The sequence below is a fragment of the Coloeus monedula genome (genome assembly GCF_965178545.1).
Source record: "Coloeus monedula genome assembly, chromosome: 3".
Lineage (NCBI taxonomy): Eukaryota > Metazoa > Chordata > Aves > Passeriformes > Corvidae > Coloeus > Coloeus monedula.
In genome coordinates this window covers 78,394,815-78,420,285 of record NC_138783.1, presented here as the reverse complement: position 1 = coordinate 78,420,285, position 25,471 = coordinate 78,394,815, and the positions used below count along the sequence as shown (strand labels likewise).

At 37.5% G+C, this 25,471-nt stretch overlaps 1 protein-coding gene across 1 annotated transcript in view; it reads left to right on the top strand.

Annotated features, from left to right (window-relative positions):
* The window catches only part of DZIP1 (DAZ interacting zinc finger protein 1), a 40,318-nt gene extending 15,950 nt beyond the window's left edge, over window positions 1–24,368 (top strand). Inside the window, exons 9-20 of the mRNA XM_082278010.1 lie at window positions 535–675; window positions 2,991–3,039; window positions 4,344–4,403; window positions 10,889–10,948; window positions 13,943–14,088; window positions 14,377–14,572; window positions 16,932–17,061; window positions 17,250–17,300; window positions 18,128–18,330; window positions 18,685–18,815; window positions 22,320–22,491; window positions 23,239–24,368. Coding sequence (XP_082134136.1) covers window positions 535–675; window positions 2,991–3,039; window positions 4,344–4,403; window positions 10,889–10,948; window positions 13,943–14,088; window positions 14,377–14,572; window positions 16,932–17,061; window positions 17,250–17,300; window positions 18,128–18,330; window positions 18,685–18,815; window positions 22,320–22,491; window positions 23,239–23,321 — 1,422 coding nt within the window. The 3' untranslated portion in view covers window positions 23,322–24,368. The remainder of the gene's footprint in view (window positions 1–534; window positions 676–2,990; window positions 3,040–4,343; window positions 4,404–10,888; window positions 10,949–13,942; window positions 14,089–14,376; window positions 14,573–16,931; window positions 17,062–17,249; window positions 17,301–18,127; window positions 18,331–18,684; window positions 18,816–22,319; window positions 22,492–23,238) is intronic.
* Window positions 24,369–25,471: the final 1,103 nt, after the last annotated feature.

The window sequence follows — 25,471 nt, the reverse complement described above, 5'->3', positions numbered from 1 at the left end:
TCTGACCAATGCTTCTCCTCCTCTGGCAAGAAAACATTGGGGAGAAACCATGGAACAGTCCTCAAAAAGGATGTAGTTAAAGATACACCCACATACAGTGCAAGAATAGAATAAGGGAGGAGTAATGTAAGTATTACTTTTGGGACGGTGCACCTAAATAATATTCCTTTTCTTCCACATTCAGAGTTAATATACTAGGTTTATTATACAAATTCACATATCACCTCCTTAAAGTATCATTATTTGACACTATTTATAATTAAAACTTTTTTATAGGTTTATACACTTTTTCCTGCAATCTTATTTTTAGGCAATCTCAGCAATGTGTTTGTATGTCTTCTTCTTTGTATTGAGATTTAGGTAGTCTTCGTTGTGTAAATTAAAAAGTGATCCAGACAACTGTTTTATAATACATACAGAAAGTGTCTATGTTAAAAGTATCTAAGCGTGACGCTTGCTTCTTTAAACTTTATAGCATTAAAATACTTGGTATAGTATTAATATGATATTACTTTTCTTCTGATTGCTTTCTAGCTACTGTCACAGATTGAGACACTTAAAACATCAGCGAGAGAAGACCTGAACAAAAATAACATCTTTTACAAGAGGAAGATAGAAGAATTGGAGCAGAGGCTTCAGGAGCAGAATGATCTAATTATTAATCAGAAGACTCAGGTCTGTTTTGTGAAACACTCTTGTTTCAGAGAGCACAGGACACAGAGAAACACTACGCTGGCATTTGGTGTTGATGTATCTCTGATTGCATGTTTAATATTCACAGTTTGTAGTAGTATTGCTGGAGTGTTTTGGTTACCCTTTGGAAATCATGTTGAAAAATAAGAGTAGATCTGGAAAAGAGACACAGGAATGTAAACCAGGAATTAAAACACATTTGAGAAAGACAGGCTTAATAAACCAAAAATTTTTTATAGTGAAAAGGATTTAATCTGCCACTAAATAATCATAATGAGATCTAGTGTTTGAAATCTGAAAATACATTACTTCTCACACTAGAAATGAAGTATCATATTCATTACTGTGAAAATAATTATTTAAAATATTACCATGTGAAATATAACAACACCAAGTGCCAGATTCTCCATCTGGGATGGGGTAATCCTGGTTATACCCACAAATTGGGGAACAAGAGGCTGGAGAGAAGTCCTGCAGAAAGAGATGTGGGGGTTTGATGTGGTGTCAAGTTGAATATGAATCAGCAGTGCCCTGGCAGCCAGGAGAGCCAACCTGAGAGTGTCCTGGGGGGCATCAGGCACAGCATCTCCAGCTGGTTGAGGGATGTGATCATCCCACTCTGCTCTGTGCTGCTGCGGCCTCACCTCGAGTCCTGTGTGCAGTTTTGGGTGCCTTAGTATAAAAAGGGCACTAGACTATTTCAGTGCATCCAGAGGAGTGCAAACAAGATGATCAAAGGTCTTGAGGGCAGCTTAGGAGGAGCAGCTGTTGTTACTTGGCTTGGTCAGCTTGGAGAAGACAAGGTTGAGAGGTGATCTTATCACAGCCTCAAGGGGGGCAGTGGAGGAGGAGGTGCTGATTTCTTTGGTGACCAGTGATAGGACATGAGGAAATGGGATGAAGCAGGAGAGGTTCAGACTGGACATTAGGAAAGAGTTCTTCACCCCAAGGGTGGTTGGGCACTGGAACAGGCTCACCAGGGACGTGATCACGGCACTAAGTCTGTCAGAGTTCTTGGAATGCCTGGATGATGTTCTTAGGCTTAAGTTTTAGGTAGTCCTGTGAGGAGCAGGGAATTGGACTTGATCCTTGTAGGTCGCATCCAGCCTGAGACAGTCTATGATTCTATGTTTGGGAATGAATTGTTCTTGCCTAAAATAAGGTTTTGTTGAAACATAACTGTAGATTTTTTTAGGTGATTGGTGGGTGAAGATCTGAATAGTCTGGAGTTTAGACTATGGCACGATTATGTGGCCTATTCCTCTATTAGATGGAGTTCTTTAAGCGTTCTTTGTAATCAACACCTGATTTTACACATTTTGCTTGAGATCAATGTTAAACCTATACTTGAATGCTTAAAGAATGGAAAGATAAATGATAGCTTTTACATCTCCACCTTAACAAATTTGATAGCTGGAGAAATGGACGACTTAATCATAGATGAATTTCCTTCAATAAAGTGACCTTTGAAGGATAAAAATATGACCACAGATGTATAATAGGTTCAGAGGGATCCAAATTTGGTATTTGTGAAATACAGTTGTGCAGATCTACATTCTCAGTTCCTGGAAAATAGAAGGGCTTGAGAAATAGCTAACACTTTTGCAGAATACAAACTTAAAGGACAATAAATAGGAGCACTACTGGCTATAACCAAACTGATAAATAAAAGAGGATCAGAGTTCAAAATCTTGTGCCAACTCCACGTGACACTGACTGTGTGTTTGAATGAATTGTCTTCTTCTCTTTGGGGAACTGGAGTGCAGAATATTGTTTTAATGATATAGGATTCACAAGTTTCCTGTTTTCTTTAGATCACATTACAGCCAGCATGTTTCCTTTACTCTGTCAGTTCAGTGCTTGTACTGGGATGTCAAATACACAAAACAATAAAGCAGAAAGGAGAACTGTTCATGCATTTAAAATCAATGTGTAATTAAACACTCCAGTGTTTCCCCAGAGTGGAAGCTAGGCTTGCAAAATGGAACATGAATTTCTGAGGAAGAAAGTATTGAAACTCTTAAGTGCTAAGTGGCCCATAAGTCTGTTCTCATTTTACTTTTTAACTTGTAATAGCAGGATATACAAAGCATGAGTTCACATTAAGACAAAAAGCATTCATTAAGCATGAACAAAATATACATTGAGCACAGAAATAGTATTTTTCTCTTCAAATCATAACCAATAATTTCTGTTATGGAATGGTACTGAAACTAGGTATTTTATGCTAAATGTTCATTCTAGATATTGATCCTTTGCATTTGTATCTATTAATGTATCTGTGTTTTCTCCTTTAGATAAAAGAATTGTCCACAAAACCATCTCCAAGTGTTAAAACATATGATGGTGAGTACAAACTGTAAGAAAAAACAGACTTAGTTTCTGATTTCTGCAGCCTGGCTGAAACAAATATAGACATGAACTTGACTAACAAAATACTGAAATAAAATCGGTACTGGAAATGTATTTGTTTTTCACAGGGTACCTACCTGTTTCCATGCCACGATTTACAAAGATCATGTTTTGTAGCTGTAGAGACTTCTAATATACAAAGTTGATTGCTTGAGTAGTGAAGAGATGTGAAATAGAAAACTCTATTTTGTATTACATAAAAAACTTCTGGATTTGCTTTATGAAGTGTAATTTTAATCTTTTTTTTTTTTTCATGCTTAGCTGTCCTTAGGCTGCAGAACTCACAAAAGGGAAAATACTGAAAGAGCAGACAAAACTGATTAACTTGTCAGTTAAGACACAGATGTTCAAAGAATGTTAGAACTCTGATATTTTTTGTCTGTGCAATGCTTTAACATCTGAAGTCTATTACAAATAGCTAAACCTGATAATAGTGTTTTAGGATGTTATCCTGCACCACAAATACCCATATAGTTAATGCTGCAGTTGCAGTGACTTGAAGTGAGTTTATTGCAACAGGTGATGACAGGTAAATTCATTCTGATCCCTGTTTGGAAACCATTTTGCTGTACTAACAAGGCACTGGCTTGGACTGATTCAAACAGCAGGGAGTAGGTTTAGTTTGAGGAAGGCATAGTATGAGTGTGGCCATGTGGCTTTTTAACTGTAGCTGGTCATACTCATTCACACAGAAGCACAGACAAGTAAGTCCATGGCACACAGGCAAATTTGCTCCTAACCCCAAGCTGATCTGAGGAATGTAGGATTGAAGTGCTAATTCACTCCAAGGCAACACCCTGTATGTGGTCTACAGATGTATGAGGGTTTGCACTCATTGGTGTCAAGTGTGGATGCTGCAGATCCTCTCTGGGGATTACAAGCCCCAGTCAAGCTGGTCTTGGCTAAGTAGCTTTGGGCCAAGACTTCTCTGTGACACAAAGACAGCATGCACTCATGACCAAAGAGATGATCCCATTCTAGTTCAGTGATGATTTAATTAGTAGTTTCTTTTCCTGATTCTAGAAGTGTTAAAATGGTTAAGCATATATAGAGATGTACTTTTATGTTGTGAAGGAACGGTTTTTACTTCGTAAATATTTTGTTTATTTTTTCCCCATTAATGTAAAAAACCCCTATTTTATAAATATGATTAAATATTGCTACATCTAAGAATCTGTATTTGTTACTGTTTACTATAATACAATTCCATTGGTTTTTTTACTATTGTGCTATTTTAGTGAACACTCCTGTAGAGCGTCTTCAAGAACCTAAACCAAGTCCATCAGTTGCCACACATGGTAAGCTTTTTTTGATAGGTCCAGATCCAGTACTTTCAAATCTAACATTCTCTCTTCTCAGATATGTTGCTTGTCAAATCATAGCTCTAAGAGTAGTTATATTGAAAGATCATAATTTGAATTGCTTTGCTGTATGTCAGTGTTGAGAATTTCTATGAAGTAATTATAAGGATGCACTACTGAGAAGAATAAATGAAAAACAAATAAAAATATTTTGAGAATATTTCCTAGCATGTATATTATTGAAGCACTGAGATGAAATTTACTGGGGAAAAAAAATGTTTTCTAATGGAAAATATGCTTATCTGATATATGCATAAACTGGATACATACATATATCTACTGGAATTCGTATAGGGAAACATGTGGAGATGTTAGTTTAAAAGTCTTGAAATACTGTATTTCCCATGTGATTTCAAAAGGCATGAAGTAAAAATATGGAACAAATAATCAAAATAGACAGTTATCCTGTCCTAATTCTTCCAGAGTATATCTGTGGTTATGTATAGGTCATTATTTAAGTATTCTAACTTGTGACATTGTGGTATCCTTTAGAATGGGAGTGGGGGGTTGGAGCTATATTTACATTGTTTTGTACTTTGTGAAAATAGTTTGGGTTTTTTTAAAGCAGTATGCAAATTAGTGGACAGTGTTGTTACCATACCAATATTCTGCCATCAATTACTTCTTTATTTTCATTGTAAAAGGAAAGTAATGAAAAATGAGCAAGCAAAATGTTTAGAAACAGTTTATTAATTTGAATTATAATTAAATAATGGGTTTTTCTAATTGTTTTTCTTAATTTTTAAACCTTTCGCAGGGAGACTAAATGGAATTTGTCTGTGAAAAATGTAGATAATTTTTCTTTTTTGACAACGACAAAAAGTTCTGAAAATGCATCTGTGGAGAAGGGGCAGTATACATCAAGCTTTCGATGATTTGATGAGGAATGAAAAACTGATGTAGTGCTCATTTCAAAATATTTGTTATGACAAGAATTATTTTAAAAAGGAAAATTGATCATATTATTGCTAATTACTCTATGGTAACATTTTTTCTTTCTAAGCTATGCAAGGTTTAGCAGTTCATTGCTTGTAGCTTTTTAAGCTAAATTATATGGATGAATATTATGTAGACAAAAGTAAGAATATATTAAGTATAGAGAATTAGTAATAGCACTTTAAGCAATTAATTCTTTTTCAATTAAGCCAGCCTCATTACACCAAAACAGTAGTGCTGGTTCTGGCTAAGAAATCTCATGGCATGTAGCTTAGCAATTGCCCTGAATTTAAGAGCTATGTTTTATGAAGATCATTGCTGCTAAGGACTTAGCCCCGAAGTTGGTGAAGCATTACTTACTTGGTGCGTTTGCTTTCATTTGTACTGAGGACAGAAGCAGTCCTGTGAACATTAGTATTTTTTGCACTCTGACAATTTAAATCAGCTCATTCAGATCTTTCATGATTTCTTGCTGCTTCAAATATGAGGTTTATGACATCTTGTGAAACTTCTCAAGATAGAAAAGGCCGCTCCTGCCATTGATACACAGATTCACCATCAGTTTATTATGAAACCTCAAAGAAGGTGTTCCCTTCAGATTCCTTTGCTGATTACTATTTTATTTATCTCTGCAGGTCTCTCTGTCTGTCCCTTTTCTTCCCTTCTGGATTTTTTTTAAACTTGCCCTACCTAATTTTCTGGAGGTTAGCAGAAGTTATGGTGTCTTTCCCGAAGTTTTCAGGACTCCTCAAGGGATTGACTTACTGAATTAAGACATCATGGCTGCATCTCATGCCTTTATGAAAATGAAAGCACTTCCTGGTAACTCCTGTAGACAAATTTATTTAGCACAGATCATCTTATAATTGCCTGCATATAAAATATCTTCATTCTTTTTTTAAAATTAATTCTAGAAAAGGCTCTCTAATGAGAACTTAAGTACACTTTTCAAAGCCACTCAGAAGCTTTTGCATCCTAATATTTGTTCTGCACATCTTAAATCTGTGTTATGAAAAGATACCCAAGTTACAAATGTGAGTTATCTTAGGTGTAAAGTAAGAGAATAACTATGTTAGTCTGGTGTTTTTGTGTTAACATTCCTGACTTGTGAGAGCTGGTAGAGCTCCTTGAATGCCATCCTGGCAGACCATTCTTCTGTCCATTTCTGGGCTATCAGTAGGGCTTTGTGCAGATACAATTTAGGTTTTACTTTCAGAGATTACTTCAGTCTCACAAAAAGGCAACAGATTAATTATGATTTAGTTTTTTGGATTATATTTTTAAATTAGGTTTTGGCTCCTATATTACTCTTGAAATGTTGATACTTGTTCAATATTTAATCTTTATTAGGTGAATGATATTCAGTGGAATTGAAGATGTAGTTAAAAAGCAAAGCTACCAATTAGATTGTCCATTAAAACCTGTATCTCAGTCTACAAACATGGTGTGGACCAAGGCTCAGCTACCACTAGGGACATAGCTGAAGCATGTGAGGAAAACTTAGTCAAAGTACTTACTCCTCCTAGACAGTAAACAGAGGAAAGGGGCACCTTCAGTGTTTGGTTCAGGTGAATTAAGATCTGAATGCTCTTTGAAGTTGCCTGTATCTCTTCGATGACTGTAGAAGGAGTCTGAGGTGACTAGGCTCCTAACTTAGAGGCCTCAGGTAAGTGTCCAAAAAATATCATTCTTAGGAATATTGGTTTAAAATTAGTATTTCTGCTGCTTATGTGCAGTATGTGGCTTTATATTGATTAGTTAGGAAAATAAAACACATGAAGTGCATTAATTCAAAAATAATGGTCCAAATTACAGGTATCATAGATTAAATCTGGCAGCTCTTTGTATGTGTAATTTGAGTGTAAATTAAAGGAGTATATAATGAGTGTAGCCATGGCTTACATTCCTTACACCTTCAAGAAATGCAGTAGTTTACAAAAAACAAATTTTACATTTTTTCCTAAGTTTCTACCTTGCAAGTGCAAAGTGCTTACTGTAGATGACACTGCACCATAGATTATTTTAATGCTTCTGTTCAGGCTAAAAGTTCTTTAGCATTTCATATTTCAAAATAAATGGATGGGATTTGTTCTTTAAATGTTGGCCAGAAGACTGCTTTCCCAATAGCACTGTCAGAATATTGGGCAGTTTTTTAACTAGTAGATAAGAACAGAAAAATAATACATTATGTGCATGAAATATACACAGTCTGAATCCTTCATTATTGTTAAATATATTTTCCTATTCCACCTGCATAGAAATTGTCTTCAAATACATTTTAAAACAGGTATTTAGTTACTTCTGAAAGTATGCTGGGCACATTATTTTTCAGTAGTATAATTATCCACTAAGATGTTAAGGTAACCTGTACATCCCGTCTGTGTCTCTACACATACTAGCTGGCAGAAGAGATACTCTGGAAGATGTGGGATGATAGACATGCCACTGCTGGCCTCAATGGTGGCTAGAATTAATATGGCTGATCAGATGGCCAGAAGAAGCACATCTCTGGTAAACATAAGGAGAGGACTCCTTAAGGGGGGGGGTCATCTCCACACCTGTCTATAAACCAGAGTAATGTTTTCTCTTACCTGTGATTCCAACATGAGATTTAGTAGATACCTCTTAGAATATGTGTACAGTGAAGAGAAAGAAAAGGCCTGCTTATGTCAGAGAAGTTGGTGTTTTCAGGTGTTGTACTCCCTCATGCCTTAGCATTTGATCTCCTCTGTTACCATGCACTGAACAGCAGTACTACATGTAACAGTAGTGCATTTCTGAGAGGGTCTGCTCTTGCAAATGTTCTTAGTAATTACTGGTTTTTCATTTCCTCTGTTTCTGGTACACTGAGGAAGAGGAGCATGCACCTTTATGCCAGATCAGCAGACTATTTTCAGGTCTGAGTTCTGGGGACTGGACTTTTCCTGTTACATTAAGTCACTTGGCAAGGGTTTGTGCAGAGATGAGTCAGCCCCTTTAAGCAGAGAGCATTTGAGTAAAGTACAGGTAAAACAAGAGTAGATTCAATCCAACTACACAGCAACTGCCTTACTGACCAGTAAGTCCAGCCAAGAAACTTGGCAGCCTTGGTGCCCATGGAGCTAAATTAAATCCTCTCAGAACATTCCGTCTGTGCTTCAGGCTCTGTCCTTCTAAACAGATGCATTTCAGGCACTTGGGAAAGATTCCAAACTGTGTCTGAAAATTGTTTTGGAGAATCTTAGCTGCTGAAGAGCAGCAATGTGCCAGGAGCAGTAGTGTGGAGGATTGCGTTCCAGTACCTAGAAATTCTCTGGCCACTGATAAATTTTACAGCTTTAGAGATTGAAAAACCAGAAGCCCATTTGTCTCTCAGAGTTTTTCCTAAGATATCTTGATATTTGCATCTTGTTATCACTTGTGATGGTATAAGAGGCATTTTTTTAGAACTTCTTATTTAGTAGAAGTTCTGCAGGAGCAAATCTTGAGTCTGGTAACTGGCTTGGAAAAGCAGGTGAGGAGCTGAATATCACCACAGGTGTGGAAAGCATGGAGGGAGCAGCTCCCATAACCAAGCATTTATGCCACCAGTTTTAATCCCCTTCTCTTGGGGAATATTTGAGATGTGGCAGTGTCATTAGTTCCAAAAGCTTGTTTCACTGCGATTACCTGTCACAGTGCATCCATGTTTGTACCTGGAGTACAAGGAGTGCCAAAGAGCATCTTCACTGCAGCATCACGTCCTCTGCCTCTACCCATACAGTGTAACAACCATTTATAGTGCAAGAGTTTTTTTGTGAAGGATAGGGCAAATGCATGTAGGCCCAAAATACTGACCAACAAATTGTTTTCTCTTACAATGCCTGTAATTGAATGCTGAAAGTACAGTTTGTGTATCTGTTTTTATTGTGAACCCTAGAAGGCACTCAAGCTCTAGTTTTTCATTGGTACCAATTAATTTGTAGAAGGTGAATATTAACATTTTAAAAACCTGAATGTTTATTGGTCTGCATATAATGATTTTCAAGCATGTCTTATATCTGAAGTTTATGAAGTTGTAAATAAACTGTACTCTGGCTTCACTTTTGTGAAGCAAATTGTACCTGACAGCCTATAGCATGATAAATTCAGTGTGTTTAGGAAGCTGTTTTCAGCAGAGACATTTCAAGAATTCTTTAAAACACACAATAGTACTGAAGCTGACTCAGCTGGAGTGATTAAAGATTTTAAAAATTGGTTTTATTGGGAATTGTTGTATATATGTATAAAATCTCTATCTTGCACATATGAACTCAGTACTTAATAATTCTCAGGAATACTGAGTTAATATATTTTTCCATATATTTTTGAGGTTTACTTTGTCCATTTCACTTGTCTTTTTTAAACTTTTAGTATAAAATTGCACATAGACAATATTCAAAAATCTTTAAAAATTGCTTTTTATGAGAAAAGAAGAACAATATCGATTTACATAACCCTGGGCAGCCCTGTCATTGTAGATGTCTAAAAATACCCCACCCGACTTAACTGCTGCCATTCCAGAAGTTGTGTGGCACATCAGTCAACCTTGCACTGATGGCTTAAAGTTTTGGTGTATCTGGGATGACACCATACACCTCTGTTTGGACAACAGAATCACTCCTTAAGTGATGTGCTGGTTTGGCCAAATCTAGAAATACATCCTCTGAGAGAAGGTAGGCTATAACCACTCCTCCCCCACCAGGTTCGGGAAAAAATAAATTTTCCTCGAAGGAAAGTGAAAGAGATAAAAACTATTTATTGAACAAACACACAGGAAAAGGAAAATAACGCTAAATAATAAAATCTCCCGCTCTGAGAGAAACCTGGGAAAATTTCAGAGTCCTTCCGTAGTCTCTCTCTCCCCCTCCTTGGAGCTGGGATGGGGTGGTGGGCCCACCTCCAGGGCCAAGGCCTTGGTGGAAATTCCTCCCGATGTATTCTGATGTTGAAACAGTCCAGCAGAGAGAAAAGGGAAAAAATGAAGTCCCAAGAAAGCAGAAGTTCAACTCTCCGAAGGAAGAGGAGATGAGGAAAAAAAAACTGCCAAAAGCTGGCTGGAAAGAAAAGCAAAACCGGGTGCTTCCCTTCCCTCCCGCTCTCCTGCTGCAGTTGGGAAAAAAAAAAAAAAAAAAAAAATTATCTCTGTGTGACCTTGAACAAGCTGCAAACTGCTTTGAAAAAGTTTTGCTCAGTTTAAAGGCACAGAAAGGCATAAAATTAATTCCTGGGCATGGGGCAGTGATAGGGTATACACATCACAAAGTCACCCCAAGACAAGTGACTATTGTATTAGAGTCTCCTCTACAAAAATGTACCCCCAAGGCAGTAAAGAGTCATGTTGTAGTGGGTTTGTGATTGTTAAGCAGGTTGTCAGCAGTCAAGAAAGTTGACATCAGTGTGGTGGTTTTTTTCCTGACTTTCCCTCTCTGGACCTTGACCTTCTTCTGTCCTTTTTGTCTGGTGTTCCTGTTCTTCCTCATTATTAGAGCAGGCACCCTTGGTGCATATGCTGGAGCCCATAGAGGAGCTTTCAGAAGAGGAAAAAGGTAATGATTGATTCAGCTCAAAATATACTGGCATGTGTTTCTTGAAAACAAAAGATACTATTTGATATCTAAAGTATTTTTCATTGTATTTCAGTATATTTGTGTGATTTGGGTGAGAACATTGCTTGTGTCAGTCTCTGCTTTGCTATTGCTTGTAAATATTATTATTTCCTTATCCAAGTTCAATGTTTTCGTGAAAATCTAGCTAATTTCTTCAAAGCAGGCACATTCCATATGTCTAAAGGCACTTGAACTAAGCAGAGCAAAAATGTTTGATGGGGGAAAGCCCATCACTAGGAGATTTTTAGTGCTGACACTATTGCAATATGTGCTCACTTCCTTTTTAAACTCTGCCTGAGAGGATGAAGAGTTCAGGTAAAAAAAGTTGGCGGTGGAGATTGGAGCTGCCAGCTTTCATAAATGCATCACAGATACTTTTACAAGTAATCTGAGTTACACCTACCCATAAGCAGCCACAGCTTCAGCCACTGTTGTGCAATTCAGAGTAAAGTTACATAGCCCAGCATTGGCAGCTGTTGTGCCTCATCCAAGGAGAACTTGAAGAAGGCCACATTTACACTGACAGAACAGAAAGCACTGGTTCATCCTGCATGGTATTCTTCTCCTGGAGGCAGCTAGCAGTACCTTAGGCGAAACACCAAATAGCTGAATAACAAAAAGCTCTTCGTGTGTGAAAATCAAAATCAGTTTTGAACCTTACAGCCAGTGAGTTTAAATTTCAAAGGAATGATGCTGTTTTGAAAACAAAATTGTTGTTTGAATACATTTGTGGGTTGGGAGGTTTCCCCAGGGAAAATCCAGTGACTCTGAACAATCTGAAATAAAGACTGCTTGCATTTTTGCCATTCCTTCTGTTATTTCTCTTGCTTGCCATCTTCTCTCTTGATGGATTGTCTTTGTTTCTTCTGCTGTGCCTAAAGGCATGGCCTGAAGTGCAGAAGAGAAAAAGAAAGAATGCAGTCTGAAAAGATAGACCAAGATTTTTTTGGTTTTGATGGCCGTCATTTGTAAGGGAGAGTGTGAAAATTCGTGACTTGGAACATTATTTTCTAGGATTATGTAGGAGCTGAGACAGTGGACCAGATGAAAGGTCCCTTGTCTCAAAAGTTGTTAAATCTAGTATTTAGGGATGAATAACAGAACAGTTCCTTAAATAATTGCTCTGGCAAAGAGGATTTGTCTTGAGTTAATTAGAAAGAATGAATATTGTCATTAATTAGGATAATGCTGGATAGTCTTGTTCCCCTTATTAGTATGTAGTAATTAGGAATTTTAAAGTGATTTTAAATGTATCTATTTTATTATAAGGATTAACTTTGGAGAGAGACAGGATTTTCAGAAGGCTCCTGGGAGCCTTCCACTTTAAAATGTCTCATGTATGGCTTTCTGGGAGGATTTTGTTCTGTATAATGCCATCTCATCCTGATTTGGGATAGTCAGATAGCCCTGCATTTCCTCGAGACCAGTTGTTTGCCTCTTCTAGAACTCGGTTCTTCAGACAAATCAGTTTTAATTCCATCTCTGTCAGGGACTGAGTTGTCCACACAGTACCCAGAACCAGATGAGATTTCAGCCTGATTATGTCCTCTTCAAGACAGATCTAATACTATGGCAGCTGGACTCTCTTTCAGTTTTCATTACCTATAGTTATTTCCAGGACCCCATGGGAAGCCAGTTCCTCAAAACCGCCTAATATGTCACTTGTGCATCTTGAGGCTTTTTTGTCTGCTCTTTAGGGTGCTTGTCTTTCCCTTAAAGAAAAATGAAAAGTAAGAGGAGCTGCTTTCTAATAAGCTGTCATTGTTTACAAATACAAAAAGTGGCACATTTGTTTCAAAATAAAATGCGAATTATGCCTTCATTCCTGTCCTTGTCTGTTGGCTGGTAGATGACTCTGGTGTCCTGTAAGGCATACTGGGAAAAGACAAAGTCCTGCCCAAGATTTACCTGTTATTTCAGGGGAGTTGGGAGTGTGGTTTACAGCATGCTTTCCTGGGATGTTTTATACCCTTTGCCAGCTTTGCTGACCACTGCCAGACAGAAGCAACCATCATGGTTCCACAGATTATTGCTTCATTTACTTTAAGTGGCATTCAGTAAAATTTTAAAATAGACAAGTTCCAAATGGGTGTGTTTTGCTTCTTTACTCCCTGTAATACTTTGGCCTAACTTAAATGTCAGTCTTCATTTTAGATGGAAGAATCTGTCTAGATGGTTCTTTATTTCTTGCATAAGAGTTCTTTATTGACATAAGAGTCATTATTGACACTTAAAGCAAGGGAAAGAGATAGGAACTTCTTTGTCTGCTTTTAAGTATGTATGATGTCATAGACTTGCATAGAAGAAAACCCGACACTGAACTTTGTCCTTGAAAGATTTTTAAAGATGATTATTATCCATCATGTATTTTCTGTGAAACAGTCTGCCCCAGACTAAGGTTTTGTCTTTACCAAGACTTTTGAAAGAGTTACAACTTTGCAAAGATTTAATTTCAGTAGATGATTTTATCAGAGAACATCATCATGTTGCTTGAAGCTTTTCTTGAGAAAAAGTTTGTAGTATTCTTGTTCTGATTTCTGCTAGAATTCAGCTTTTATTTGAAATACCACTTTTAGAGAACTTAAGTATCAGAAGATAGTCTTTCTTCATCAGAAGTTGTCAAGTACAATGCTAAGAATAAAGATCTTTGTTGCTAAATATTCAGCAACGTATCTTCACAATGATTCTGTAACAAGAACAATAAAATATACTTTTGATGGTGAGTACAAGGTGTTGAGGTACAGTTTCCAAGTGAGCTGGCTTTTGTAAACTAGCCCAAGATTTTGAAAATCATGCAACTCCATATAGATAAAAAGTGCGCATATATGTCTACGCTGTTTCTAAAGAATGCATGCTTCAGTGCAGTTTTTAATTGTCTCATGTACTGTGGATTTTTTAAATATCTCTTAAAAGCATTTTTCCTTCTTATTTCAGAAACTGAGAAAAGTGATCATAAACCAGGTAGAAGTAACCACTATTTAATAAATGCTCTGAAGTCTGATCCTTCTTTAACTAAAGAGTTGCGAGTTGTTTTGGAGCAAGCCCTGGAGGAGAAGCTGGAATCCTTGGGAATTAAAGCAGTAAGATGATATTGAATTATTTAAAAGAAGAATGATCTTTGTACCACTTTTCTTCTTTTCTCTTTCACTCCTGTACTACAGTTCTCAACCTATAAAATCCAAGGCTAAATTTCTGTGTTTTAAATAAGTGTAATTCCTCAACTGCTAACCCAAGAGGATGGCCATCAAATTACAGCTGTGGAGGATGTGGCTACACTTGTGATCAGTGTTACCAACTTCTGTGATTTTTGTACAAGCTTTGTGGTATCTGAACTCTAAAAGAGTTTACAATACAATTTGTTTCCTTAGGGTGTTCGTGGAATATCAAGTGATCGCTTAAATAAAATTTTGCGAGCTATTGAATATGCCAGAGAACGCAAAGAGAAGCAAGAGCCCACCATTCACGGAATTCGAGAGCATCTTGAACGTCAAGTTAGCTTTCAGGCTGAAGAGAAATCATTATCTTCTAGCAGACCTGCTTCCTGTGTTCAGCTTCCTGGTGAAGGTAACAGTGGATTTTGGGGTTTATTTCATTGTCTTACATTTTATAACTGCTACTTAAGGTTACATTTCTGTAAAGCTGCTTTCCTGCTTTTCCATATCGATGTTCTATATAGTTATGGGCAACTAAACTGTTTTCTTTAAAGGGTTCTTGACATGGTGTTTAACTGCAAATATCTTAGCTCCTATATTGGCAAGATAGATGGTGTTGTGTTGGGAGTGTAACACTTTGGCAGCAAATAAACCCCCTTGCTTTCCAGATGATCCTCACAGATCTGGAGGGCTGGGTATGGCTGGGCTTAAGTTCTGATTTTAGCCAATTCAGCACTGTAAGTCTGGTCATGTTCCCAGGTGCACCAATGGTGTGGGCTACACTCTGAGTCTGGTCTCATTTTGTGATCACAGATTTGCCAATAGTGACACCTTAGCATCAATCCCTCTTCCCCCTGGCGGACTGCAGTGATAAGAGTCATCCAGCCTCCGCCTGATAACCTACCAGCCCCTCAGCATGCCATCATGGCCACATAATCCCTTAGCTACACATCTCATGCCATATCTCATGGAAATCCCTTCATCATATATCTCATGGCTGTAGGCCTCATTCCTACACTATCCACACCATGCCTACAGTCACACATTCAATTTGGTGCCCCTATCACACCTGTTTAATGGATTTTTGGGGGGGTCTCTGTGGGGCAATTGCTCATACCTCTCCCCCACACCTTTCATTATACCATACCCAGACCTTACGTGTTTCTGACAGATCATTATCCAGGTTTTTATATACATGTCTATGATCAGAGCAAAACATATTAGAGTCAGGATTAACATAGCAGCAACTGGGTGAAGTAGTTTATTGAAAGTTCCTGTAGCTGTGGGTGACCATCTGAAGAGGGGGTCTGACCAGTGATGCTGTCCATTTTATTTCTTACTGTATTCTTAACAAGGTCATAAGTAAAATTGATTAGATGCCACCAGGATTGAAATTCCCTTTTAAATTCAGTGGCATTCAGGTTACCTTTCTAATTTCAATGGGCTAAGTGCCCTCATCTCCTTCCCTTATAATTGCTGCCACAGTAAATTTCACAAGTGAGAAGTGTGGGTGGTGCAGAATGTGCTATAGTTACCATATTTATTAGCTTCTATGGATGGAAGAAGTGAGGGTCTCCACCCTGCAAGTTGAGCTTGTTGATATGTGAATCAAATTTGGTTCGTGATGGCAGTAGTTGCTCCTACAACAAGGATAAGCAGTCCTTAGATGGTTAACTTGATCTTCGGTGAAGATGCACTGGCATCATTCCCAGTATCATTCCTGGAAAGGGAAGACAATACAGGTTTCATCAGGGTTTGTCCAGACAGGTTATCCGTTAGTGGCTCAACTTGTTTAACTGCTTGGACTAATGGTTAAAGTCCCTTTTCCAACTCAGAATATTTCTGTTCTGGGTCTTTCAATGCAGTGGGGCTCAATCTCTCTGATCCATAAGGGCCAGTGTGAAACCAGTTGCAGTAAGTGCTATATTCTCAACAGAACCCCATTCTGCTCTAGTAGGGCCAATGGGGGGGTGTGGGACCGAGCTGTTGGAACTGCTTCATGGCTTGCTCAGTCCACTCCCATGATTTTCCCTTTTTGAGCAAACTGTATAAGGGATAGGCAATAATAGAGAAACCAGGGATGTTTGCACCAATATCCTAAAGTTCCCATTAACTGTTGTAATTCTTTAAGACTAGAGAGATTCTGGCCATGCACTATTTTTCCAAGGTGTCAGAAGCGGCTCCTTTAATCCATCAGTCTCTGAAGAACTTAACCACCTTTGGGCCCTTGACACTTGGATGTAGGAATGTCTAAGCCTAAGTTTATTAACCCATTCTTCCCATTTTCTGTTGCACGCATAACCTCTGTGGGGTCTTCTCCACCTGTTACCTGTGTAACTACAAAAAAACCGTGTAACTACAGGCCCCACACCAGGTGCTTGAAGAGTCCATTAACCCTAGGTCTGGCCACATTCTAAAGAGCCAGCCTATTAAATGCAACATACATGTTTCTTTTGGATTGCCAGAAATATATATATACACATTTTATCTATCTTTCTATCTATCTAAACATTAACTGCAGAGTAGCTGTTCATAGCACTAACAATACAATTGTAATCACAGAAAGCAAGGGAGTTTATTTTCTGCCAAATTGCCACACTTTTTAACCCAACGCATGGTAACTCTGAACAGCTTGGAAGAAGAGAATTACTTTTTTTCTTCTTTTTTTGTAAAACTATAGCCTGCAGCAGAGACATCTCTAATTGTAGAAATTAAATATGAAAGATACCAAACACTGTTTGCAAGAATGACATAGATAACTTTCCTTGTAGAAAGACACAAGTTCAATCAATTGGGAGTTTCCTCATCTGCCGCACCACAAAAGCCAACAAAGTTTTCTCCATCAGCTCTCCACCCACCTGGACAAAGACCAATCATCCCTGAGTATGTTTCTAAACCAAAGTAAGAGATGCCATTCTAAAAACACTTATACCTCAGATAACAGTCCTGTGGGTTTGGGTTTTTTGTGGCTGATGTGAACTTTTTCTCAATTGTAAGAATTGAGGAAAGAATTCACATAACTTCTATATAAACTTTATGCTTGCTTAGTGGACTGTCAGTCTTGAAATAACTTGTCTCATTATTTTTAGATCCAGGAAGATTCTTGGAAGAGGAATTTCCAGAAGGACGCCTAGCATCACGTATGTTTTGTTCCCTTGCCTTTTTGAAGAAGACATTTTTGGTGACTGAATATTCATGTTTGCCACACAAAAACTATTATTAAGCTAAAATCATAAACACTCTCTGGGCTGCATATTTCATGTTTTGGTTTAAAGTATTACTCCATTTGAGTGTCTTATAATCCCTGAAAGATAACATGGTTTTTTTTCAGCATATGTATTCTTTGTTGTGATCGAGAAAGAGATATTCAGTAAGATCAGTAACTTCTTTTAGTTTCTTTCTTAGATGCTTTTTCTGAGTTAAAAGCATTTAAAGACTTTGATGACCTAATTTTTTCAGTTTATTGCTATTTTCATACTGCAACCAAAATTAAATACAATATGCCATGTTCCATTCACATCAGGTACATTACTTTGCAACTGCCTGCAAAGAAAAATTCCCACATTATTTTCATTTAACTGATGTCACAACAGACCTTTTGTGGCACAGATTCCTTGACCCTGAAATTTGCTTTACCTGCTGATCCATGAAAGCCTATCTGTGTTTGCCTGGCAAGACTTGTTTTATATTGGTCTCTTGTTTTGTAAAGATGGTTGCGTAAATGGAACAAGTTGTGTGTATAAGAGACCATTTTGGGATAACTTTCTGAGTTTAATTAGCAGTGTCATTTTTCTTTTAAATTGTTTTTTTTTTTTTTTTGGACAGTTAGAATTTAGGGGAGATTCTGGTTTTTTTCAGTAAGCAAAATGCACTTTGTTAGAAAAGAAAATACAAGGAAGCTTAAACGTGTGTGGTGATGCACCCCTGAAGCCCAGTAAGTGCTCATGTTGTATGTGCTTTTGCTTAGAACACCACCATTCAGTTCAGAGGAAGAAGCTGATGAAGATGACATTAAACAGCCTTATAGAACACCAGAGATACTACAAAAGCAGTCAAAACCATCAAGCAGCACAGTCCATGCTTTTCAGAAGACTTCTGGCAAAAGCCATGCGAATGGGATGGAGGAAAACAAAACTGAAGAAACTGTAACACTTGCCAAAACTTCTAAAGGTTTTTACTGCATTTGTATATGGATGTTTCAACAAGTGTGCATGGTTTTGCATTTCATGGTAATATTTCTGTGTTAGAAAACATAATGAAGGCAGACTACCTAGTCTTGAGTGTATATATATATATATATATATATAAGTGTACACTTTATGTTTTTGCTAATGTGTTTCTATTAGTGTATTACTTAGAGATGTGTATCATGCTCTTCTATATAAATGCAGGAAAAGAGACAATCTTTGTCTCAGAGAGACTTCTTTTACTCATTTTTACTTTGGGGAAGATTTCTAGGGCGTTTATAATAAAGTCCCTCCTTGTGAATGGAAACTGTCAATTTAATTTTTTTCTGAATTTTAGGAACATTTATTCAAAAACTGGCCAAACAAGTTGGAGAGACTCTTTCTAACCATGGAAATAAGAACAAACCGGCTGGAGGAATTAATGTTGCACAGGCATTTATTAAGAAAGAAGAGGTGAAAGAACTGAAGGTATCACTTTTAGTATGCAGCATTATTACATTAAGTAATTGAACTATATGTATGTTACTTTTTCTTTTCATGCTGAAATCATCTTGATGCAGCAAAGAACTTAATTCTCCGAGACAGTTTTGGAATTACAGCTAAGTAGTCTTTTTGGGTACATCTGCACTGGTGTACAGAAAAGTGCTAGCAAGTGACCAGTGGCAAGTGACTTCATCCACACTGCTTATTTAGCTGATGCCTTGATTGTTTTGGATCTCTACAGCTCAAAGTTTGGGCACAATCAGTACCATTCTTATCTTCTATTCTAGCAGCATAGAGAGCCCTTCTTTACTTGTTTTCCTAGTGTCTTGTTTTGATGGAGGAATAAAGGAATTTGTATATCTAACATTTAAAAACATTATTTCTAGAGCTTTATCTAATATGGATCTCATAAATACATTTTAATGAGAGGAGAAATTCCATTGGTCTTCTGCATCAATCCACAATCACCTGCTGCTTTCAGACTACTTCAAATCTGTTGCTGTCCATTGAGTATGGCCTATGTTCACCAACAGAATACTAACACAATGTATTCTTCACCCCTCAGGCTCCTAAGGTCCCCATCTTCTCCTCAGTTTAGAGTTCTGTAATTGGTGAAGCATTTTGCCACAATTTGGTGTCTTTGCCTGAAAAATTTCTAAAAGGAACAAAAGTTACTCCAAATGCAAAGTCAACAGCAGCTAGTGATTTTATTTCACTCGGAGTAATTGTTAGTAGATTGAAGTAGACAGACAGGTACTAGTTCTAGCATTCAATACAACATTTTTTCACTAAATTAGCAAATAATAATTACTGAGAATCCTGTTATCCATAATAAAACTGATACCTTAGGGCTTCCTGACTGTGAGTTAAATCTGAAATTCATCACTCCCCCCAAAAACAGTGACACTTCTATTTCAGTTTCCAGAAAAGAGTGATTGTCTTAATTAACTTTGGCAGTGAGGGTAGCATAATCACATTTAGCCTGTGTCCTTGTAATTGACATTGATGACACCTACGTTGTCCATTGACTGTGTGGGAGCTGCAAATCACACCAGACTCAAAATTATCAATTCAGACATGACTATTACAGTGCAATTTTCTATCCAGTGTTACTTCCAAATTCTTTGTAATGTCAGATTTTATAAGACTGTAAAATGTTCACAGTTAAATTGGCCGGATTTTGTGAAGATCTTTAGATGGTGGGCCATTGTGTTAAGGAATTTGGGCTTCAAGAGAAAAGACCTGTAGCAAAATAAGCCTTAAAATCTATGTTTTAAAAATGCTCTGGTTTTCACTGATAATCTCCCTTCCCACATCTTTCAAACCCCTGAACCTTAGCAGAAGTATTGGGGGAATGAAATCCCTCCTATTGTGGTAGAAGGTCGAGTTTGAGACCCCCAGAGAAGCCTGAACTTACGTAAGTCCATGAGACCCAGTGAGATGCTTCCCAGGGTCCTAAGGAAATTGGTTGATATAGTCACCAAGCCACTTTTCCATGATAATTGAAAAGTCATCACAGTTGGGTGTAATCTCTGACTGAAAAAACAAAAATAAACCTATTTTTTAAGAAAGAAAGAGGACCCTGGGAACTACTGACCTGTTAGTCTCACTTCTGTGCCTGGAAAGATCATGGAACAGATCCCTCTGGACAGAAAATTAGACTATCATGAAAAGACAGTAGGTTTAGATTAGATATTAGGAAGAAATTCTTTACTGTGAGGGTGGTGAGGCACTGGAACAGGTTGCCCAAAGAAACTGTGGATGCCCCATCCCTGAAAGTGTTCAAGGCCAGGTTGAAGGGGGCTTTGAAAAGCCTGGTCTAGTGGAAGGTGTCCCTACCCATGGTGAGGGAGTTCAACTGGATGATCTTTTGAGGTCCCTTCCAACCTGAACCTTTCTATCATTTTATGAAAAATGTTGTTGCTGTAATTAATTTAGAATACATTGTGTCCCTGATGTATCCTGTATGGAGATAATGAGTTTAGAATAAGTTCATGAAACCAGGGCAGGCATTGCTACTTTGTTTCTGGACTCTTCCTGGAAGAACATACCATCTTGTATGCTTTGGTAATTATATATGCATATATCTATGCCCATATTTATATGTTTAAATGTAGACATCTTTATATAAGTATTTGAGTTATTTAGCACTTTTATATTTGAGTATTTAGCACTTTTGATTGGTGCTGTGTATTTACACTCGATCAAAACTGAACTTTGTTTGAAGTTGACTTATCTCTGTTTTTTACTTTAAAAATAATTAGGGACTTTGTGAATGTTGAAGGAAACTCTTCCTCCAGCATTTCTCAATATATGTGACTCTGACTTTCCCATTACAACACCCTCCAAATGCAGATAATTTGAAACTGCACAATAATGAATCCTGGTATGTTAATAATACAGCACACTGAGCAGATCTGTCAGTTTTTGAAAAACAGTTTGCAGTGTTAAAATGGAATTATGTTGCAAGATAAAGCATTACTTCAGTCTCTTCCCTTCTTTCAAGACATGCAACATGTTCATATTTGTTGATTTTTCTCTAGCGTGTACATACCTTACATTGTTTTCTAGTAGCATCTGAACCTTCCTTCTGTGCAATGGAAGCACCGTGTAGATCCTTCCTCTAATACTGGGAGACTCCAGTGAAATAAGGTTTTAGCTTTGTGAGAAACCATCGTTCACTTTCCACATTTAAACTCTCTAAAAATAGCTAAAATTCATCAAGCCACATCTGATTGACAAATAGGGAAATGGTGTAGCTCTTCTTTCTGAAGCTGAATAAAGATACTTAGTTCTCAGACAGATAAGAAGGACCATGGACTCATTGCCTTCAGGTTCATCTGTTCGAATGGACTCTCATTTTGTGAACTTAATATACAAATCCACCACTTAATTAAAATGTTTGTACATGCTGACACTGAATCTTGAGGAGAATGTATATTTAAAGTTTGAGCACCATGTGGTTTTTTTAATTTTCCTTGGTTCATTTTCTCTTTAAGTAAATTAGTTTTAAATTAAAAAGGCCTTTACCAAATTATTTTTTCCTCGTTTGACTACAGAATGCTTGTAAACTGCCACCTTGCATATCATATCTTTATTTTCATGTAAGTAATACACATTCTAATGCTTAAAGGATTTTCATCTCACTGGAATATCCCAGAAAAGATAATCCTTTTTTAAGGCTGGCACGTAATACATGAAAAAGAGGTTTATGCCAGATAAAGAACTGGCAGAACTTCAAATGTTTGCAGTTCCTGACTTTAGAAAAAAAAAAACCAAACTATTTTTAGTTTTGGAATGGTAACAGTGAATTAATATCATTTAGGTAGTTGAATTAATGTGGATTTTAAAAGTGTGGTGATAGATGTCATAAAGGCCATGTGCCAGTGCATTTTTCTTTAGCAGTTTCACATAGTTGAGTTTAGGAAAGATCTCAGCGCAGCTTGAACAGACAGAGGAAAAATGCCTGTTTTTTCTTGTCCTGGTTAGCTCACAGAACCTGATGAAGATGATTGGGATATATCATCAGTAGAGGAAGACATTTTATTGATGAAAGATGATAGAAGTCAGAAGGCATTGACAGTTCAGAAAAATGAGCCCAATGCTGCGTCTGTGGTACATGCATGGGGTCTTCCCAAGAAGAGTTCACCAAAGGAGGAAGGTAACATATTCACAAGTGACTGACCCACCTAGAGGAGGATTAAGTACAGTTTATTATACATTGTAATCCAATAGATGGTGTTTTGTAAGAAAAGAATAAATAAGAAAAACTCTGTGTTTGGTTTTTTGCCATATAAATATCATACTTTTATGATACTTAGTGATAGGTAAACCACATACACGTAAATATACAGAGATGCCAACTTAAATTTGAGATTTTAAAACATAATATTATCAGAGTTCAACCTCAGCTTAAAAATAAATCATTCGGGAATTTTTTTCTTCCCAAATTCAAGGGAAAAGGGAACTTGCTTTGTCTTGAGAATAATAACAACATTTCAAGTTTGTTCAAGATACCTAGCTGACCTACCAGGCTGAGATAAATATTTGAACTAGTGCTGAAGTAAAAGCCTCAATCTTACATAAAATTTATATAGTAGTTTCTAACCCCAACGTTTCAATGTATGTAAAGGTTAAAGCTGTGTCAGTCACATAAAGATACTGCTGGTTATTTTTGAATGGAAAGTAAGGTTGACACTGACTGCTTGTACTGTGCTTTATATTCTGTGAGAGAAACTGTCTACATATTATCAACACCTGTCATTTCCTCGCTGGTTGAAATTTGGGACTTCCTGAAGTCCACAGGTGTTTGCTCACGTAGCATGTCATTTTGTCTCATAGACAAAGTAAAAGTATCCCCAAAAGAGTATTAATAACTATTAATTTTTTTGTCTCTTTGTTTTAACAGGCCTTCATGAAGCTGATAATACAAGCACGTTAAAAAGCAGCTTAGTCACTGTAACAGACTGGAGTGATTCTTCAGATATATGATTGTTCCACTCCTGATGGGACATCCTGCTTTTGCCTCTGCTGGGTTTCAAAATGCAGGCAAAAACATCAAGTGTTTCCCAGTAATTTTTCTCATTGGTCCTGTAATAACAAGGAATACTCTATACAGAGCTCGTGTCTTTCAGTCTGACTCTGAAAAAGAATATTGAAATATGCATTACTGGCCATGTCTACTCGGAAACAAAGTGACAAGCTTCTTTCTCTTTGTGGTGGTTTAACCCAGCCAAACCCCACACAGCTGCTCACTCACTCCCTCGTGAGTGGAACTGGGGAGAGGCTTAAAGGAGTAAAAGTGAGGAAACCTGTGGGTTGAGATCAAGGCAGTTCAAAAAGGAAAGCAAAAGCCATGCACACAAGCAAAGCAAAACAAGGAATTAATTCACTGCTCCCCATGGGCAGGCAGGTGTTCAGCCACCTCCAGGAGAGCAGGGCCCCATCACATGTAATGGGGACTTGAGAAGACAAAACTATCACTCCAAATGTCTTCTCTTCCTCCTTCTTCCCCCATTGTATATACAGAGCATGATGTCATATGGTCTGGAATATCCCTTTGGTCTGTTTGGGTCACCTGTCCCACCTCTGTCCCCTCCAAACCTCCCATGCACCCCCAATATCCTCACCAGTGTGGAGGTATGAAAAACAGAAAAGGCTCTGTGCAAGCCCAGCTCAGCAATAACAAAAACATCTCTTTTTTATCAACTCTGTGTCCAGCACAAATCCAAGACACAGCCCCATACCAGCCACGGTGAAGAAAATTAACTCTACCCCAGCCCAAACCAGCACACTCATGAGTTCAGTGGTGAAAGTCTCTCTCATTTCACTGAGGTGAAGATTTTGCCTCTAATGTTTACATTAAAGATTGAAACTGGTCTTGCAAGAAAGCCTGTTAACCAATGAACAGAATATTCTGCAGAGTATTACTTTATACAATTTTTAATGCATATTTTCTTGTATTTTATCATGAACTTTATAGAAAATTGCCAACATTTTAAAGAAAATATGTCCATGTATTAAACTGTTAAGCTTCTACCATGGTTTACAATAAACACCAAATGAAAATAAAAAAGCCTCAGCTTTAAAACTGATCATCATTAAATGCCTCCTGTATGGGGAAGTTAGTTTGTTGGGGTTTTCTTTGTATTGAAGTTGAGTTTTTTTTAGTATAAAAGGACAATTGGAAAAAAAATTAAATGTCAAGCCACAGTAAGGAAAGTACTGATCTGCCATTACAGAAGTACTTGATATTTCTGGTTTGTCCATATTGGCTGCCTTCTTAAAAAAACACAATAGTGTTTCAACTGAAATGAAGTACAAAAATAATGTAAAACAAAAAGAACCTTGAGAGACTTTTTAGTTCGTATGTAATTTAGATAACATCAGATACAAAATTTTTTCTTTACTGTGTCATTATAAATAGGTCTATTCATTTTTTATATTTCCAGTGTTGCCCCAAAATAACCAATTTTTATTGAAACTCCAAAGATCCATCAGTTAAACTTCACAACAAACCTGCGTTTGTGTCTGGTTTTAGGGACTCGGTCTAGAAAGCATTTTGTGGTTATTTGTAATCTGTTCTCTTTCATAGACTTGTACAAATACTCCCTCAAAAGCCATCACATTTCTATGGACAGACAAAGCAAAAATACTACATGAATTTTTGAACTGTTGTAATTCAATCTGGATTATCTAAAATTGTGCTGTTCAGTATTGCCGGCTTTTATTCGGTCAGCCCTTCAGGAATGCCATTGACAGAGCTGACCCGCTGGAATTGCGTGGGGTTTTTCCTTCCCTTTTGCAAGTCAGTGCTTTGAGATGTTTTGTAGCCGAAGGTGTCCCAGCAGCCTGCCCGCGGGAGGGAAGGAAAACAACCCCTGGAGGTGCCTTGTCACCAGCAGGGCGTATCATCGTCCTTTTCAGCACAGGCTCTGCTGAGGCCATCCGAGACCCTCCCGTGTGACAGGTTTGGTTTTGTTAACAATTGACTCCGACTACGATCAGTACTTTCTCCTGCTTCCCCAAATCCCATACTTATTTTCATGCAGTCTCTTCTTACTCTTCTTCTTATTCCAACTGACTGTTCTGTCCAGCACTGAACCCATGTCAGAAATTCCTGCAGTATGCCAATATGATGT